At 53.0% G+C, this 16,535-nt stretch overlaps 2 protein-coding genes across 10 annotated transcripts in view; one reads left to right on the top strand and one right to left on the bottom strand.

The window, feature by feature from the left end:
- Positions 1 to 1,532, bottom strand: part of rpl7l1 (ribosomal protein L7-like 1) — a 2,220-nt gene extending 688 nt beyond the window's left edge. The window contains exons 1-5 of the mRNA XM_086100763.1: positions 1,436 to 1,532; positions 812 to 920; positions 523 to 686; positions 272 to 409; positions 42 to 151 (exon numbers count right to left, since the gene is read on the bottom strand). Coding sequence (XP_085956889.1) covers positions 42 to 151; positions 272 to 409; positions 523 to 686; positions 812 to 920; positions 1,436 to 1,449 — 535 coding nt within the window. The 5' untranslated portion in view covers positions 1,450 to 1,532. The remainder of the gene's footprint in view (positions 1 to 41; positions 152 to 271; positions 410 to 522; positions 687 to 811; positions 921 to 1,435) is intronic.
- Positions 1 to 16,535, top strand: part of fynb (FYN proto-oncogene, Src family tyrosine kinase b) — a 17,387-nt gene extending 852 nt beyond the window's left edge. Inside the window, exons 1-15 of one of the 9 annotated variants that reach the window (XM_086100759.1) lie at positions 305 to 426; positions 1,801 to 1,885; positions 2,105 to 2,216; positions 8,735 to 8,991; positions 9,059 to 9,155; positions 10,381 to 10,479; positions 10,699 to 10,802; positions 10,873 to 11,022; positions 12,333 to 12,497; positions 12,736 to 12,891; positions 13,932 to 14,111; positions 14,185 to 14,261; positions 14,700 to 14,853; positions 14,948 to 15,079; positions 15,234 to 15,603. In XM_086100759.1, coding sequence (XP_085956885.1) covers positions 8,745 to 8,991; positions 9,059 to 9,155; positions 10,381 to 10,479; positions 10,699 to 10,802; positions 10,873 to 11,022; positions 12,333 to 12,497; positions 12,736 to 12,891; positions 13,932 to 14,111; positions 14,185 to 14,261; positions 14,700 to 14,853; positions 14,948 to 15,079; positions 15,234 to 15,442 — 1,770 coding nt within the window. In that variant the 5' untranslated portion in view covers positions 305 to 426; positions 1,801 to 1,885; positions 2,105 to 2,216; positions 8,735 to 8,744 and the 3' untranslated portion in view covers positions 15,443 to 15,603. Of the gene's footprint in view, positions 1 to 304; positions 427 to 1,800; positions 1,886 to 2,104; positions 2,217 to 2,590; positions 2,747 to 4,142; positions 4,268 to 8,734; positions 8,992 to 9,058; positions 9,156 to 10,380; positions 10,480 to 10,698; positions 10,803 to 10,872; positions 11,023 to 12,332; positions 12,498 to 12,735; positions 12,892 to 13,931; positions 14,112 to 14,184; positions 14,262 to 14,699; positions 15,080 to 15,233; positions 16,147 to 16,367 lie in introns of those variants that run through there. The other 8 variants (XM_086100753.1, XM_086100752.1, XM_086100754.1 and 5 more) reach the window with 8 other exon arrangements.

The following is a 16,535-nucleotide window of genomic DNA, read 5'->3' as shown; positions in this document are numbered from 1 at the left end:
TCTTTTCAGAATTGAAGACTGAGGTGGAGCGAAAAACATACCCATGCGTTCTTCGATGAAGGTGTTATCTGTTAAAGGAACCGCCTTCTTGCCCACTTTAGTCTGCCCCCTCTTCAGAATGAGCTCGCGCACAGACTTCAAGTTTGGATATCTAGTTGGTAAAATAATACAACTTTATAAAGCCCATTTCACCGCAACTAGAAACAAAGCACTTGACAAGAGTGGCCTTAAGGAGAAGACATCCGTTTTGCGCCGATTTATTCTCACTCACCCCCAGGCCACGTAGGGCTCAACAATCTTCAGCATGGCGAGAGATGTTTTGCCGATTCTGACAAAGGTTCCGCTGAAGATTTTTCTCAGCCTCAACATCTGGACAACCTTCATCACTTGGGGACTGACGCCTTTAATGCTAATGAGAGTATACAGGTATGTCGGTGATAATTCGCGCCGTGTGTCACCGTAGACAAACGTCATTTAAAAGCTCTCCGAAGGCAGTCTCGAGTTTTGAATGGGAATACTCACTCCCGAATGCGGACGGCAAAAGCTAATTTATACTTGGCAGGAGGCGGCGGGGCGGGCGGCCTCTGCGTCAATCGACGTATGCGAGTATCATCGCGATGTTTCTTACGGCTGTCCTTCAAAAAGTCTTCCAAGCGCTTGAACTTTATCGGCGCACCTTTACAAACCTGAAACGATCGAAAAAGACAAAGCGTTAGTCTGCGCTGACGTAGCAGCCTACCGGGAGGCCGGGCTCTTCCCGCTGGTTTCGAGGAGAAGTTGAAGATCATTTGATGGATCGGGGGTGGCTCACCTTTCTCTTTTGAAGAAGTGCAAGCTTGGCTTGCGTGGCTTTAATGGCCTGGTACGCTTTCCTCTTTTTCAAGAGATACTCTGGGACCAACTTGATGACTTTATTTGATCTGAGAGAAGACGGGGGGAAAGGAGAGAGACCGAGAAATAAGTGCATCGCTTCCGTTCTCAAACTAATACCGTCTGGCTAGCATCTGCCGACTTATTTCCAAAAGTGTCAACTGAGAAATCGAAATTTGATTGCGAGTACAGTACTGTAGTATCAATGGAGCTCGACGGTGTTTGGCTGCCAGAGTAGCTCAACTCTTATCACCCGTGTTTTTACCACTAACGATTACATTTTAAATCGTATAAATGTAATTTTTATTCACTAAAACATACTAAACGTGACTGTACATTGCACACGCTGACATTTGGCCTGATATTGGAAGATGTGCGAGCCTCGACACAGTAGAGCCATGTGAAATGGAATGAATTCAAAACTTGTTTTCTCACGAAGCAATGTTGAAAATAAAAACGAGAACCTTCGCAAAGAAACATTATCCATCAAAGCAAGTCGAACCAACAATGTGGTCTTAACAACCAGAGACCGATGGACGGTGATGTAAATAAACTCAATACGTACTCGGATTCGGCCATGATCGAACGTTTACGTGCCACTCTTCTTCGGCGTTGCCGTGACGTTTGGCCAGGTCGCGAGGCAGGAGAGGCGTTGTCGCCATCTAGAGTATAGAAGTGGAAGACGTTGAAAACTGTTCACATGGAACGCATGAGGGCGTGCTGTAGTATAAATAATGCATTTGTTGGTTTGTTACCTGTGGGTTGTAAATTTGACATGTTCGATAGAGCTTCTTAAAACAACATCGAGCTGTGATGAGAGCCGGGGAGAAATGATAGCTTCATTCAAACGAATCGTTATCTTTGAAATGACCCGAATCGGTATTTCTGATGATTGTGTGCCATTTAAAGACTTGTCGTCCTCGTCACTAGGGGGCACCCGAAGCGCATTCTCGCCGCTCTGCGACAGCGATCGCTTCGATGAAGCTTGGACAAAGATATGGAATGACGGACGGAGGTGATTGACTGTAAACATTCAAGTACTCTATTATGAAATTTTCGAGATAAGACATCAGTAGCTTGACAGGTGTGTCGTGTTTTTAATGCGGTAGTTTTGCAAAGCAAGGTCGGTGTTCAGGCATAGCAGCATATTTGTATTTATTATAAAGCCTCTAATGTAGTAATTTGTCCCCGTGACTCGGGAAGTGACAATTGCACTTTTTCCTTCATTAATTAGGTTGCATTTGGAAATTCTGAGATTGGGAGTGTTTCGAGAGGCGCAGCCGCGTGGAGGCTGGCCGTAGGATCTCTCCTTGCAGTCTGATACGCCAATCGTACTGCCATTCAAGGTAAATGCCACATTCGGGTGCAATTGGTAAAATAGCAAATATCGACATGGAAAACGCACTCAACGGACTCCGAGTTGAAATAAAGTAAATTAACATCAGCAACTTATATCCCATTTTACAAGGCATACTGGCATGATTTAGGTGATCATAGCAGCAATCTCGACACTTTGTGCTTGACGTAAATCTCGTGCGATGCAGCCGTTCTGATAACTATCGAAAGACGACTAAAATTGATATAAGAGTAAAACAAATAAACACATGCACATTCGCGTATTCGACAAAATATTGCGTCGCGATCAATGTGGTGCTGATGTTTTTGCGTCCAACTATTTTTTTCCGATGGTCATTGAAAGCGGCAGTAGTTTCATTGTGGCCCTGCAGAGCTAACGCCATCACACACGGTGACGACGACAAGGCGAGCTTGCAAATTGATGGCCGCAACAGCAGCAGCGTTTATTTGCACTTATCGGATTCCCCCAGAACGCCAATGGAATAATAGTGCCCCGGATTTTTAAGTGCACTTTAAACGGGTAAGATTCATCGTTTTATTTATTCCACCTCGTAGTCGGCGACTCTTGAACGTATTAGCGAATGAATTACTAACTGTCTAGTTTTGAATTTTTGTTTAAATTCTCAGCTATAGCTCTGACTAGCTCTTGCTGTACTGCAATAGTTTTTTTTTTTTTGTGGTTCTTTAAAATGCGATATTCCATGCGTGATGAGTGATAAATACAGAGCTGTTTGATCGTTGTTGAAAGTGGGATGAAGCTACCGCAAAGGAAGTTAATTAGTCGTGTCGATTAAACGATGACATTTGCCTCAAAATGACCAGCATGCTGTTTTCACAATCGGGTCCGCCACGCATTTTGCTTGTGAGGCTTCTTTTTTTTTTTTTTTTTTTTGGACGCTGGGCTGCGTTGTTTACCATGTCTGCCACCTTCAAAAGCCTTCTTCAGCACCATCAGCATCCCCTATTGATGCTTGCTGGAGTCATATGAAGGACACAACCTCGCTTGCATCCAGCGCACTCTTGCGGGATGCTTTCCAGTGCTGCCTGATGCAGGCAAGGGAGGAAAACGAGGTGAAGTTTTGATGAAAGTGAATGTCTTGTTGCACGAAGCCGTGTTTTGTTTGTTTTGGGAAGGCGATGCAGCATATCGCTTACCGTGGAACTTCTCAAGTTGAACAATCTGGCACATACTCCGTCTTCAGTAGGGATGGCCTTGATCATCGTTTATTGATTGCCGCATGTTGAATTAGAGCTGCACTTGATTTAGCTCATGTTGGCTAACTTCGGGCTAGCGTGAAGCTGTGGTCTCCTCAGCTAGTTGGTTAAGTGGGTCCGTGCAAACTGTTAAATGAGCGCCCCCCCCCCCCCCACCAGCCCCCATCTTTATGTGTGAGGTCTGCCAAAGATTTTAAAAAATCTCTCAAGATTCAGAAAAATCTTTGTGTGTACCCAGCCTGAGGTTTATGATCTCTCAAGTCATTTTGCCACGAGCGCCAAAAGCTGCTGGCAAGTGTAACGCTGTAATCCTCAATGTTCTTCGACTTTATGGAGCAACTAATCCATGTTACTCGAGACTTCAAATTGCTCCCAAAAGCCCTAATCCTAAATATCAGGAAACGGTTGACATCAGAGCGGAGTAAATTGTCAAGGATGCTCTTTTTTTCAAATTTGCTAGGCAATTTAACAGTCGGGGACATTCTAAAACGGTCAGGGACACGCGATCAGCAAACGCTTCTATCTTTCTTAATCGTTGTAGGTGATCACGCCGATGGGAAATCGCGAGCTATCTGGGCGCATCCGCCATCGCTCTTCTGGTTTGTGCAAAACGTTCACGTGTCCAGGGAGTCATTCCTCGACATCTGCGATCTGATTTCAGTCCTCTGACTTGAGTCAAGTCTGCGATATGAGACGAGGCCAATGAGTCGGGGTTTGATTAGCATCACATCGGAAGGTCACGTGGTCGAAACTGGTGGTGAGCCGCCGCGTTCGGCACCGCGCGTCCCGCCGCATCTTCCGGAGGTCAGAGTCATATCCCAACAAGGTTACTCCGCCACTGAATAAGATCTCGCCAATCTCTCTCTTTTTTTTTTTGTGTGTGTGTAACTGTTCTGGAAAGCGCTTTGTTGTTTGAAAGCGACGTCGAACTCGAGAGGTTTTGTCCTGTATCGTTTCTTCACCGGAATTCAATTAGCAAGAGTCGTTTGCCAGGCGGCAAAGCACCAGCGGATCGGGCGGACGGTATCGCGCGGATACCGTCGAGCACTCCTCGATGGGGCCCGCGTGCTTCCGCTTGCCGCCGCTGCCTTGCAATGTGCAAAGTCTGTCATTTGCTGCTTGAAATGAACTTGCGGTTTCATTTCCTCTGACAAGAATCGTATTTACATCTGGAACGCAGGCGCTTGCTGCGGCTTTCTCTCTTCGGTCCCGCTCGAGGCTTTCCATTTTTAATCTCCCTCATTTTCTTGACTTTTCTCTTCTTTTTTTTTTTTTGAATCTTTCAATTCCATTCTGCTCTTAAGTCCCCCCCCCCCCCCCCAGTGAAGGGGTTTCACGGTGCCCTGGTCTGTATTGAAATCTTTGGTGGTGCGAAGCACCCCTCCGAGATGGAAAGTTGAGAAGGTAGCTTTGAAGAAAAAGAAATGGCGGAAGCCACACTATGCGCTCTGCGGGGTCAGAAAGCTTGTTTGCGGGCGATGGAGATCCTCCAACGGGGTCAAAGGCGTCCTTTCGCAATGATCCAATTTGGAGCGCCTCATGGCGGTGCCTCTTGAGCGCGCTCGCAGTCTGTGCCCGCCGCGCACAAAAGTAACAATGAAGCGGGCGCACGGTCGTCGGATCGCAGAGCGGCGGCGATGCGTATTTGGAGGCGGAAACAAAAGCGCTTTCTGTTTGGATGGAAACGCCGGCGTGGTTTTCAATCGCGCCGCGCGACAAAGGCCGTGGATTTTTCGTCCACAGAAGCCCCTTTGTAGTCACGGGCGTCGTCGATCCGCATTGCGGTTTCGACGAATTTGAACGCGGACGCAAGTCGCCGCGGCTTTGGCTCGGCGCGCGCCGCCCCGCGGGAAGCGGGCTCGTTTACGGACGTCGGGGTGGTTTTCCGAGCGTCACTCGGCATGTTGAACTTCCTGTCAGACGCGACGATCGGAGCGATTTCCATGACGGGCAATTTCCACCGCGGTGCTCCGCCCCTTCGACTTTGCCGCCCGCCCTTTTGCGTTGGCCCTCGCGCTGCGCTCGAGTCTGCCGCCTCGCTTCCCTGCGTTGCCCACGCGAGCGGCGAGACGCAGTTGACGTTTTTGCTGTGGGGCAACCGTAGCTCTACGCCGGCCGTATCAAAGCGACGCCCCCGACTTGCTGCCCCCCCGCGCCCGAGTCACGTTTGGTCGCAGAACGCTCGAGCCGGTTGCTCATGCGTCCGAGTGCCCCCCCCCCCCCCGAAGCCCGAGCCCCATTCGATTTTATTAGCCGGGGCGCCGACGAAAGGCTCCATCCGCCCCCCAGAGGGGCCTTCGCCCCAAACCCCGAGCACACCCCCTTGTGGCGCACCGTCGCCGTTCCCGCCGTGGCACGGCAAGAGAGATCGGCGGAGAGGAAGTCGGAGTGCGGGCGGCCCCGTGAGTGGCGGCCAAACGGCAATTTTATGCCGCTGGGGAGGACGCAAATCACATGTTTGGCTCACACTGAGGGCGGCGCCGGTATTTTGGGACGGCAGCATACCAACCAGGGGGAAAAAAAAGCCGGAAAGCGCTTTTCTTTCTTTCTTTCTTCCTGAGCACAAGAACACCCCCGTTGCTGTCCAACGGGGCGCCGCGTTCACACGACCTGTAAGCAGTCGGCAGAGAAAATCCCTCTCAAGGTTCAGCATTTCATCTGACGCTCCCCATTTGAATCGGAGAAAAGGGAGGCAAAAGTTTTCCCGTTGTTGGCGAATCAATGGAAGCTTTGCGTTGAGGCTCCGTCGCAAGGTCACTCCGGAACTTGAGCAAATCGGCAAAGGCGCATTTGGATGGATTTTTTGGACCGCGCGCGAACCGACCTTCAAGTCGCTCAACTTCTTCCATCTTTCATCCGCGGCGCAGCGGTGAGGTCAGCCCGTAAAGTGCCGCAGAGGTCACCCGGAGGTCAGTCAGGACAAGATGCGAGATCGCCGCCTCCGCTGCCGTCGTCCCGGCTGACTTTGTTGCGAAAAACGCCGCGGGTCAAAGGTCAAAGGTCGGGCTTATTAGTTCCCAATGGATGCACTTTTGCTTTCCGTTCTCCGAGCGGCGCCCTTCACATTTTGGTCCTTGTAAAGCCGAACAAATGCGGCGTCATGCCAACGGAACGTTTTTGCACTTGTCGGAGTTCTGGGCAAGAGAATCCCGCGCGAGCGGCCCCTCAATCACGTTGGCGCCATCGACGGCGAGTGTGCCGGGGCCTTCGTTCGAGAAGAAAACGAGCGGGCATGTTTTTAGCGGTTTGCGAAATCCAACCGGCAGAACTGAAATTCCGCGGCGACCGCCCAGCCGGCCCGCCCGGCCGGCTCTTCTCTTTTGACGGTTTGACTGCCGCCGCTGCGGCAGCGCAAAACGTTGGGCTCCTACTCGAAATCCTCACGGCTCGGCGTTTCCCTCGCCGTCGGCTACCCGATGTGAGGACCGTTGCGCCTCGAGTGATGGCGACGACTTTTTCTCCAGGTCATTGTGGATTGTAAACGGAGTCCGGGGGCCTCATTCGCGCGGCAGCTTCAACAGAAAGCTGATCACATCAACTTGCCTGCATTTTTCAAAAAGTTTGAAAGTGGCCCTTTCATCCTTCCTTCTTTTGAACAGTTTTGGACCCCCCCCCCCCGGCCTAGAAGGTTGCAAACATGTCAGCCAGCGGCACAAAATTGAGCGAGCTGCTTGACGTGAGGCGTGCAGACGTGCGCCGACAGCTGACCTTGTGTTAATAATGCAGCTGCGGCCAAGACGCGACCTGACCTCCCCCACGCCCCCGATTGCATTCACAACAATGTCCGAAAGCGTCATTTCCGCCGGCACCTTCCATGTCACAATTTGCTTGGTTGCATCTTTTTTTTCTCACAGCGATCTATCCTCTGGCTCGTGTCGGCGTGATCACGTCGGCGTTCTAGCGCCGCTGCTAATTTGCGTCCGCCGCTGACAGTGAGCCATCGTGACACAATGGTGTCACGCAAGGTCCCGCCCAGCTCCGCTTTGACCGACCGGGGGAGGGGGGGGGTCAGGCAGGACACAGACCCGAATCTACCAGCCATTGGAATCCCGATGCACTTCCTTCCTTTGGGTCACCAATGAACACCCCAATGGCAATTTTCAGAAGGCCAACATCCAAGCTGAAGCAGAGGCTTTGTTTTTTTTTGTTTTTAGGAATGAAATGGAAAAACGAGACCTGCCATTTGAGGCTTAGATACGGAGACCGCCGACATGAGTTTGTCATCCATCCGTGCCTCCAATTTCTCTGGCGCTTGTTCTAATTGGGGTCGCGGAAAACTGGAGCCCATCCCAGCTGACTTGAGGCGGGAGGCGCCCCCGGACCGGTTGCCAGTCAATCGCGTGGCACCGTCTTCCGTCTTCTTTTCTCTCATTCGTCTCGACGGTTGACGCAAATGGCGGCAACCGTTTTCAAAGGGTCTTCTTTTCACTGACATGACAGCCCCCCCCCCCCCACCCCCCCAACGATACACATACACCTGCACTTGCTGCGACAACCTCCGATTGTGCTGACAGGCGTTCCAGGAAGTGTCGGTTCCGGCGGCTGTTCTGATAAATCGATCCGCAAAGGGGATGTAAAGCGAGACCGCTTCCGGCGTGCCACTCAGTCAGGCTGCCGCGCTCATCGGCAAAGAATCGTTTCAGCTTCAAATCGGGTTTGTCGCTCGATAGCCCAAAACAAAAGACCGGCAAGTGACGGCTGCGTTGGCTTTTGAATGTTTCGGATTGATCGCTTCGTTCATACTTGTAAAGTTGTAAATCGGGTCTCGAGGGTAAACTGTGATTTTATTTTTTTCTTTGTTTTTAAGTCCGGCAAAGTGTACGTTTACTGGAAGCGGCTGAGACGCGTTCCTCCAATCGAATTTCAGAAACACAGTGTTGGATAAGAGCGCAGGGAGTTGGTGCGCACGCCGTTTGTGTGGTTCTGGCCCGGTATGCAAATGACGGTGTTTTCAGGCGCTTTGACGAAAGCCGTCTGTCCCGACGGGAATGCTTTTGACATCGTTTACTTCTGTTGATTTCAAATCGCAAAGCCGCGTTAGAAGGGGGCGGAGTCGCGCGCATCTACGTCTGATGAAGTCCGTTTGCTCGCAGGTCTGTCTGCGCGCGGGCCCGTCCGCGATGGGCCGAGGCCGGGCCGCGAACCGCCGCTTGGGGACCTCCGCTCGAGCGTATCTTGTATTGATGTTGATCACGTGTGGATTGCAATCTAAATTGCCGTTGAATTATTGCGCATTCCACGAAACTAACTCGGAGTATGTGTTGCTCTTTCTCGTGTCCCCCCCCCCCCCCAGCTGATAGATAATGGGCTGTGTGCAATGCAAGGATAAAGAAGCCAGCAAACTGACGGAGGACCGAGAGGCCGGCGTCTCCCGGAGCGCGGGCTACCGCTATGGGGCCGAGCCCGCGCCGCAGCGCCACCCGAGCTTCGGGGTCGCCGCCATCCCCAACTACAACAACTTCCACACACCCGTCGGACAGGGCGTGACTGTTTTTGGCGGGGTCAGCGCTTCCTCTCACACCGGAACCCTCAGGACCCGCGGCGGGACAGGTAATGTAACTTGTACTTGTCCGAATGACAGAGATGTTGATGTTGCTTTTTCAAATTCTTTGTGCAGGAGTCACCCTCTTCGTGGCACTTTATGACTACGAAGCGCGGACGGTAGATGACCTCAGTTTCAGGAAAGGAGAAAGGTTCCAGATTATCAACAGCACGTAAGTCAAACGGGAGGCCCCCCCCCCCCCCCCCCCCCCCCCCCCCCCGTCTGAGAGTCTGCCCGGGCTGGAATGGACACGTTTGCGTTTGGCGGAACCGAGCGACGGGGAGGAGGAGAAAGCGCTTTGTAGTTAGCGGCGCTAAAAGAGCTTCCATAACACAAGAGCCGCAGTGCGTTCCGTCTTGGCAATTGCAAACGTTTATCTGAGGCCCGCAAATCCTCTCGGCGAGCTCCGAGGTGATCCGAACAAGAAAATGACAACAAAAAAATAGACAAACGAATAGCAATGAGTAGAGTGAATCGAAGCTTTGGACGGGGTCGCGTCGCCTCCGACCCTGGCACAGGAAGCGCGCTGTTCACAACCCACAAGCGCGTCATCCGGTTTCCCCTTTGAGATCTGCGGCCCACAAACACGCCGTCAAAACCCGAATTTAAGACTCGCAACACAGAATCAAAAAAGCTCCGACGAATTTCTCCATCCGAGTACCAAATGATTCCAAGCGATCCTCGTTCGTCTCGGCATTTGGCCCGGCAAGCCCCCGGCAATCCCCTCCGCCGTGCTTGACGGGATTGCCGAGGGCCCACTAAGCATCTTTTGACATACCGCGGCGAGCTTCTGTCGCTTTGCCGGGCTCAGACGGGGGAGGAAAACGTTGTCGCCCCCCACGCTATTTCTCTCGTCTTTCTCTTTAATGGAGCCCTTAAAGAACTGCATCTGCTCTTCCATTTCTCTCTCCCCAAGCGAGCTTCAAATCGTTTTGTTTCTTCGCCACAGCGACCCCTCTTGGACAAACACGGTAAAAGCAGTCCAGCGCTTGCTGTGATGAGCAGTTTCTGTTGAGGCGGGCAAGCCCACATGCCACTTAACTCATTCACTGCCCGCCACCATGGGGGGGGGGGGGGGGGCATTGTTTATTCTTCTTGTTTTCAAGGATCTTCTGCATCAAACCGTCGCTTTATTGAGCTTTTGTATCCGGAGACAAAAGAGAGCCGGCGCATCGGACCGACAGAGTGGGGGGGGGGGGGGGGGGGGGGGGGGGGGTCCATCCTCAGTGTTTCCTTCTAAGGCTCATCGCAGAGAGACACATTTCAACGTCTTAAAACAAAGCAAACACGTCCCCCCCCCCCCCAGCTTCCCCCGTTCATTTGTCGCCCTCCGCTACTCCGTTGCTCGACATCAAGCGCGCTCATCTTCTTCTTCTCGCAACTCGTGTCTTTTCCAGCGAAGGGGACTGGTGGGACGCTCGCTCCCTCACCACCGGCGGCAGCGGTTATATTCCCAGCAATTACGTGGCTCCGGTGGATTCCATCCAGGCTGAGGAGTGAGTCCACAAAAGACACTCCGTGTGCGTGTGCGTGTGCGTGTGTGAGGCTCCAAGTGTTAAGCGGAGAAAAAAAATAGCTGACACGACGATTCCTCCGATAATCTGCCCGTCCGAGGAACTTTTTTTTTTTTTTTTTTTTCTTTTTGTCTTGGGGGCGGAGAGTATCGGTGAATTATTATTTTTCTCTCGACTAAACCAACGCCGCTCTCATTCCAGTTGGTACTTTGGCAAACTGGGCCGAAAGGAGGCCGAGAGACAGTTGCTCTCGGCGGGGAACCCGCGCGGCACCTACCTCATCCGGGAAAGTGAAACCACCAAGGGTACGTTTGAGCGCGATATTGGCGATGAAGCGAGCCGGCGAAGAGCTTTGCCCCTCGTTGCCCCCCGCAGGCGCCTTTTCCTTGTCCATACGCGACTGGGACCACGCGAAAGGCGACCACGTCAAGCATTACAAGATCCGCAAGCTGGACAGCGGCGGCTACTACATCACCACCAGGGCTCAGTTTGACTCGCTGCAGCAGCTGGTTCGGCACTACTCCGGTAAGACGGCTCTCCTTCCCGTGCCGCCGGATGACTCGTCACGCTTTTTCCTTTGTCGATATGCGGCCCGGCGACCGGGATCGGTTAAAGCCGACCCGCCGCACTCGTCGGGATCTGTTTTGGTATCGCTTTTTTGTTTCTTTGTTTTGTCATCCGTTTTTCAGCGGCCCGTCGTTTGGCCACCCCGACTCGGATGAACGCAGGTGACGGCACGCGAAGGCTTTTCTGGCTTTCTCTGCTTTCTTGAGACGGCAAGAACAAAATATCCTCACGAGGGCATTGCATCGATGCATTTCAAACATCGCGGTCCTATTTATTTTTTTTCCTCCTCGGGTCATGTGAGCATTGTGCCCCCCCGGGGGGAGCCCCGGCGATTCGCTTCTTGCGCCGCGAGCCGGCCCGTAATGGAAAAGAAAGCCTTTGACGAAGAGCCATCGATTGAGCGGCGACCCGGTCGTTATCAATCCGGTCCATCTTTCCGAGCCGCTGCGTTTCTCGGAAAACCTGCGCTTCGTTTCCTGCGGATACGCTTCGCGTATTGGCGGCTTTTATGACGCCAGCAGAGCGGCGAACGAGCGGGCCAGACCCCGGCCGGCCCGTGTAAACACCAGGCGGATTTAGCGCCGGTTGTGAGGAAAAAGGGGGGGGGGGGGTGGCTTTTATCCCGCGTGAGTATAGGAGGGGGGGGGGGGTCTTTGCACTTATGGGCCGGCATAGACGGAAACACGGCCCTAATCTTGCGATTCGATCGATAGCGAAGCAAACACGAGAGCTTCCTCTTGGCGTCAAAGCGGGACGTTTGATTTCACGAGACGGCGTCGGCGGCCAAAGTGACGGCGAGGGGCGCTAACGGTGATGGAAGCATCCGCTGAAGCGCTCTCGCCTGCGGTGTCGCACGAAGCCGCCCCCACCCCGTCTTCACGTGCGCGTTCTTCCAACTCGGACAATCTCTCCGCATCGTATGCGGGTCGGGAAAGCGCGAAGAGGGACCTCGCGCTTGCTTTTCTGATCGGGCGCCGTAGCTGCGATAGAGACAAAAGTATTGGGACGCCCCTTCCGGTAGAACCTGAGCTCCTTCCGCTCCCATCTGGAGGTTTCTCATTCATCCCCAGACACCGGTCGCGTCCGACTCGCTCGAAAGTGCCCGTCGAAAGCGTTTGATCTTCTGTGCCGAGTGTGCCTCTCTGTTCGCGCTCGCCGTCGAATTGGCGTGACCGGCGGTCGGCGCGCATTCCTTTCTTCCTCCCGCCGCGCTTTTGTCTCGCCAACTCTCTGTGCGTTTCTTTCTTCTCCATTTGTGGGCGCGGCAGACCGAGCCGCCGGTCTCTGCTGCCGCTTGGTGGTTCCCTGCCACAAAGGGATGCCCCGCCTCGCCGACCTGTCGGTCAAAACCAAAGACGTGTGGGAGATCCCGCGCGAGTCGCTGCAGCTGATAAAGCGTCTCGGGAACGGCCAGTTTGGGGAAGTGTGGATGGGTACGGATCCGGTCGCCTCCGAAAGAAGGCCTTGCACGGAGGAGGCCGCGCTGGCCCCAAAAGTCCGGACGATCGTTTGCCCGGGGGGGGGGGGGGTCCTCGAGGGGGGGGGGGTGGCTTGGGTGGGCTCATTTTCCTCTCGCGACCGGTCCAAAGATGGCCTCCTCCGTCCTCCTCCGCCGCATGCGCTTGTCCGCCGTCATTAACCCTGTCCGCCTTCCCTCCCTCCCCCCTGTAGAGAGCGCGGACGGTTTGTGCTTGAACTTAAGTGGCGCGTGTGTGAACTCCCTCCCCGACACCGTGGGCTTGAGTCACGACGCCTGGGAGATCGCGAGAGACACGCTTGAATTGGAGTTAAAGCTGGGCACGGGATGTTTTGCCGAGGTTTTCTACGGTAAGACTTCCCGCCCGATCCCCTGCAACGCCGCTTTCGCCATCCGCTCACTTGGACTTTGCAAAGGTTCCCTTTGAAGCCCCTTTTTTTTTTTTTTTTTTCAAAAGGACATTGGGAACCATTTTTTTTTTTGTTCACGATTGAAGACGAAAGCAGTTTGTTTGCGCCACGGCCGAAGAAACGCTCAATGCGGAAGAAGAAAGATTGAGAGTAACGTCTGAGTGGAGGAACCAAACCTGTTGCGCTTCGGCCCGTTGCGCAGCGCGTCCCTCCGCCCGTGCCGACAACGTGACCGCGAAGCTCATCCGTCGGCCCGTCGCGTTTCACTCAAAGTGGCCGCGACCGGACCGAGGGGGCGGAACCCGCGAGATGAGCTGTTAGCACGTTAGCGGCTATTGGCTTGAAGCATATTCCCCAGACGACGCCCGCTTTCTGAGATCCGAGTCCTTTCGCAAGCGGACGGCCCCCCTTCCGTCGATGGTCTCCGTCCTCCCTTTGACTCAACCCTCTCCGTCCTCTCGCCGCATGAGATCAGCAGAACCGTCGGCGTGGTCCAAACGCGGCGACGCAAAATCGTGGGCCGGCAATGTCAAAATGATTATCTGCTCCCACGTTGGCTCCGCGATCCTCACGGGATTCCACGGACGCCCTTTCGAATCAAAGTGCCTTCTCCGATGTGTGATCCGTCTGCCGACGCCGCGTGCGCGCACGAGAGGCAAAGACCGGCAGATTCCCATCGCGTCTCCTGATCTCATGCCGTGTGGCATGTTTACAGTGGCGGGAAATAGTATTTCCCCCCCCCCCTCACCCCCCTTCCTGGTTTCTCTGCTCTTTGCGTATTTATCACACGCCGAGGCGAGATTAAAATGGATGAGCTGAAATCTTTGCGTCTGATAAAGCTGCAAAGAAGACAGAAATCAGGAGCGTCTGCCCTCCGACCGTGTTTTTTTATTATTTTTTTGCGCATGCCTAACGAATCGTCACGACAACGTGACTCGCCGAGGTGTGAAATGACGCCGGCGTTTGCGGGCTTGCGTCAGGAACCTGGAACGGCACCACCAAGGTGGCGGTGAAGACTCTGAAGCCCGGCACCATGTCCCCCGAGTCCTTCCTGGAGGAGGCTCAGATCATGAAGAAGCTCCGCCACGACAAGCTGGTGCAGCTGTACGCCGTCGTGTCCGAGGAGCCCATTTACATCGTCACCGAGTACATGGGCAAAGGTACCCCGACGCTCGCGCCGACACCAGCAGACGGACGGTTGCTTAATATCGAATATGATTGATTGCCCTCTAGGGAGTCTACTGGACTTTTTGAAGGACGGGGAGGGGCGAGCCTTGAAGTTGCCCAACCTCGTGGATATGGCTGCCCAGGTATGTGCCCAGTTAAAAAAAAAAAAAAAAGGAACTTCCCCCCCACCCCATTCCAAACTATTATTAAAAAAATCCGACTCAACTTTTGCTCTAAAATAACAAATCACATGAAACCTCCAAAGCCCGAAACCCAATCGGTTCATCGTAGTCCAACGGTTCCAACGCATCCTGCGGTTTGCTTGTTCCGCATGCGCGGTCAAGATTGTCAAACTTGATTTGTACTTTTCATTTTCTGCGTGAATTCCAGATTAAAAAAAAAAAAAAAAAATCCACCCGACTGACGCATTGGCTAAGTAGGACGCGCGCTTCAAACGAGGGCGATCCACTTCAAGCCCCTTGAGAAGCCCGCCAAATGAAGGCTGCTAATGGGGGCAAAAAAAAAAAAAAAAAAATGACGCGGCCGTTGATAAGGCGTAATTCTTCGGCGCCGCTCTCCAGGTGGCGGCGGGTATGGCTTACATCGAGAGGATGAATTACATCCACCGAGACCTGCGCTCCGCCAACATCCTGGTGGGAGACAACCTGGTGTGTAAGATCGCCGACTTCGGCCTCGCCAGACTCATCGAAGACAACGAATACACGGCTCGGCAAGGTGGGTCTTTCCGCCCGTCCCGGAGCTCCCGACGAGCCGTCGGAAGCCGCTTCCGGCTGCGCCGAATCATCCCGGCCGATGTCACCCGGCGCAGGCGCAAAGTTCCCCATCAAGTGGACCGCCCCGGAGGCGGCGCTCTACGGCAAGTTCACCATCAAGTCGGACGTGTGGTCATTTGGCATCTTGCTGACGGAGCTGGTCACCAAGGGCCGAGTGCCTTACCCGGGTGAGCGTCCGAGGCCGAGGACGGCGTTTGGCTTTGCCTTTCGATTTCAATCTCGGGGCGCCGTGAAAGCTCGACCCTCGACCGGGAGTCGTTGGCAAAGTACGCGCTCATTTTATATCGGGCTTCCCTCTGTCGCCACCCCCGTGCTTTCCAGGCATGAACAACCGCGAGGTGCTGGAACAGGTGGACCGAGGCTACAGGATGCCCCGCCCCCAGGACTGCCCCATCTCCCTGCACGAGCTCATGCTGCAGTGCTGGAAGAAAGACGCGGAGGAGCGGCCCACCTTCGAGTACCTGCAGGCCTTCTTGGAGGACTACTTCACGGCCACCGAACCTCAGTACCAGCCTGGAGACAACCTCTAGAACGTTCTTCCCCTCTGCCTTCACGTTGTGGAACTAAATGCAAAGACAAACAAAGAAAAAACAAAGACAAACTGGAATCTTCCTGGACTTGCCACTGTTTTACTTTCAGGAGGGTCTGCAAAGCATCTTTTGCTCAACTCCATCTTTTCATTTCGTAGGACGCCCCCGCCCCTCCCCGAACTCTGCAATGTGATGCTAAGAGGTGAGCTTGAATGATGCAATGCCACACTTCTAGTCAGTGTAAATAATTTGGTCAAGGATTGTTTTCATTTGTCTGTTTGCTTCAGTGCGTTTTTCATCTGCCAAAAGCGAAGGTTAAGAACCATTTCATCCGTCTCTGCGGGGTGTGTAATTCCCAGAGACCCCCCCCCCCCCCCCCCCCCGTCCTCCGTTCTGTTCTCGTTCTCCGGAGGCCGTTTTATTTTTGCTTGGCCCAGACTGCTTGTTGTCTTTTCGCTCCTGCTGTCTGTCTGGAATGACATGATACAGCTTTTTTTTGGGGGGGGGGGGGACGCTGTACAGATTGCCAACATATCCCTCCCTTTTTAACATTTTCGCAAATTGTGATCAGGTGGAAAAGTCATTGTCACGCAATCAGGCATCCTTTTTTTGCACCTTATTTCCTGAAACGGTGGAAATATGGTTCATTTTGTTGCCAGGTGCAACAGCTGGTTTTAAAAATAAAAGCCTCTGCGCAAACGGTGCCTCTTTTCTCCCCCCGTATTTGTTCAAATATTCTTCGTTACCTCCACTCCATTATTACTGGATGTGTACCGGACTTCTCAATGGAATTGAATCGGCTCAGAGAGCATTCTTCAGTTTTAGTAAACTGCGGAATAGTCACACCATTCTCTGTTATGCTTTTGATGCCATTTTGTTGAGATCGTGTTTTTTTAAATTAATTCAGTGGTTTGGCATTTTTCAGGGTCAAAAGAAGAATAAACTTTTGAAATGTTTTTCAGGCGCACCCAATTGTTTGTACGCGGTAAGTAGCACGCTCACTTTTCTTGACACGTGGGCTTCATTATTTGAAGCTTTTCCTGAACTTCATCGCTGTGGTTTGTTTTCAGCTGTTGAAGTTCATATAACGTTC

This window comes from Hippocampus guttulatus, chromosome 20 (assembly GCF_054856545.1).
Source record: "Hippocampus guttulatus isolate MCC_2025c chromosome 20, RoL_Hgut_1.0, whole genome shotgun sequence".
Classification (NCBI taxonomy): domain Eukaryota; kingdom Metazoa; phylum Chordata; class Actinopteri; order Syngnathiformes; family Syngnathidae; genus Hippocampus; species Hippocampus guttulatus.
Note: the sequence above shows the minus strand (reverse complement) of the source record. Positions and strands in the feature narration are given on the sequence as shown.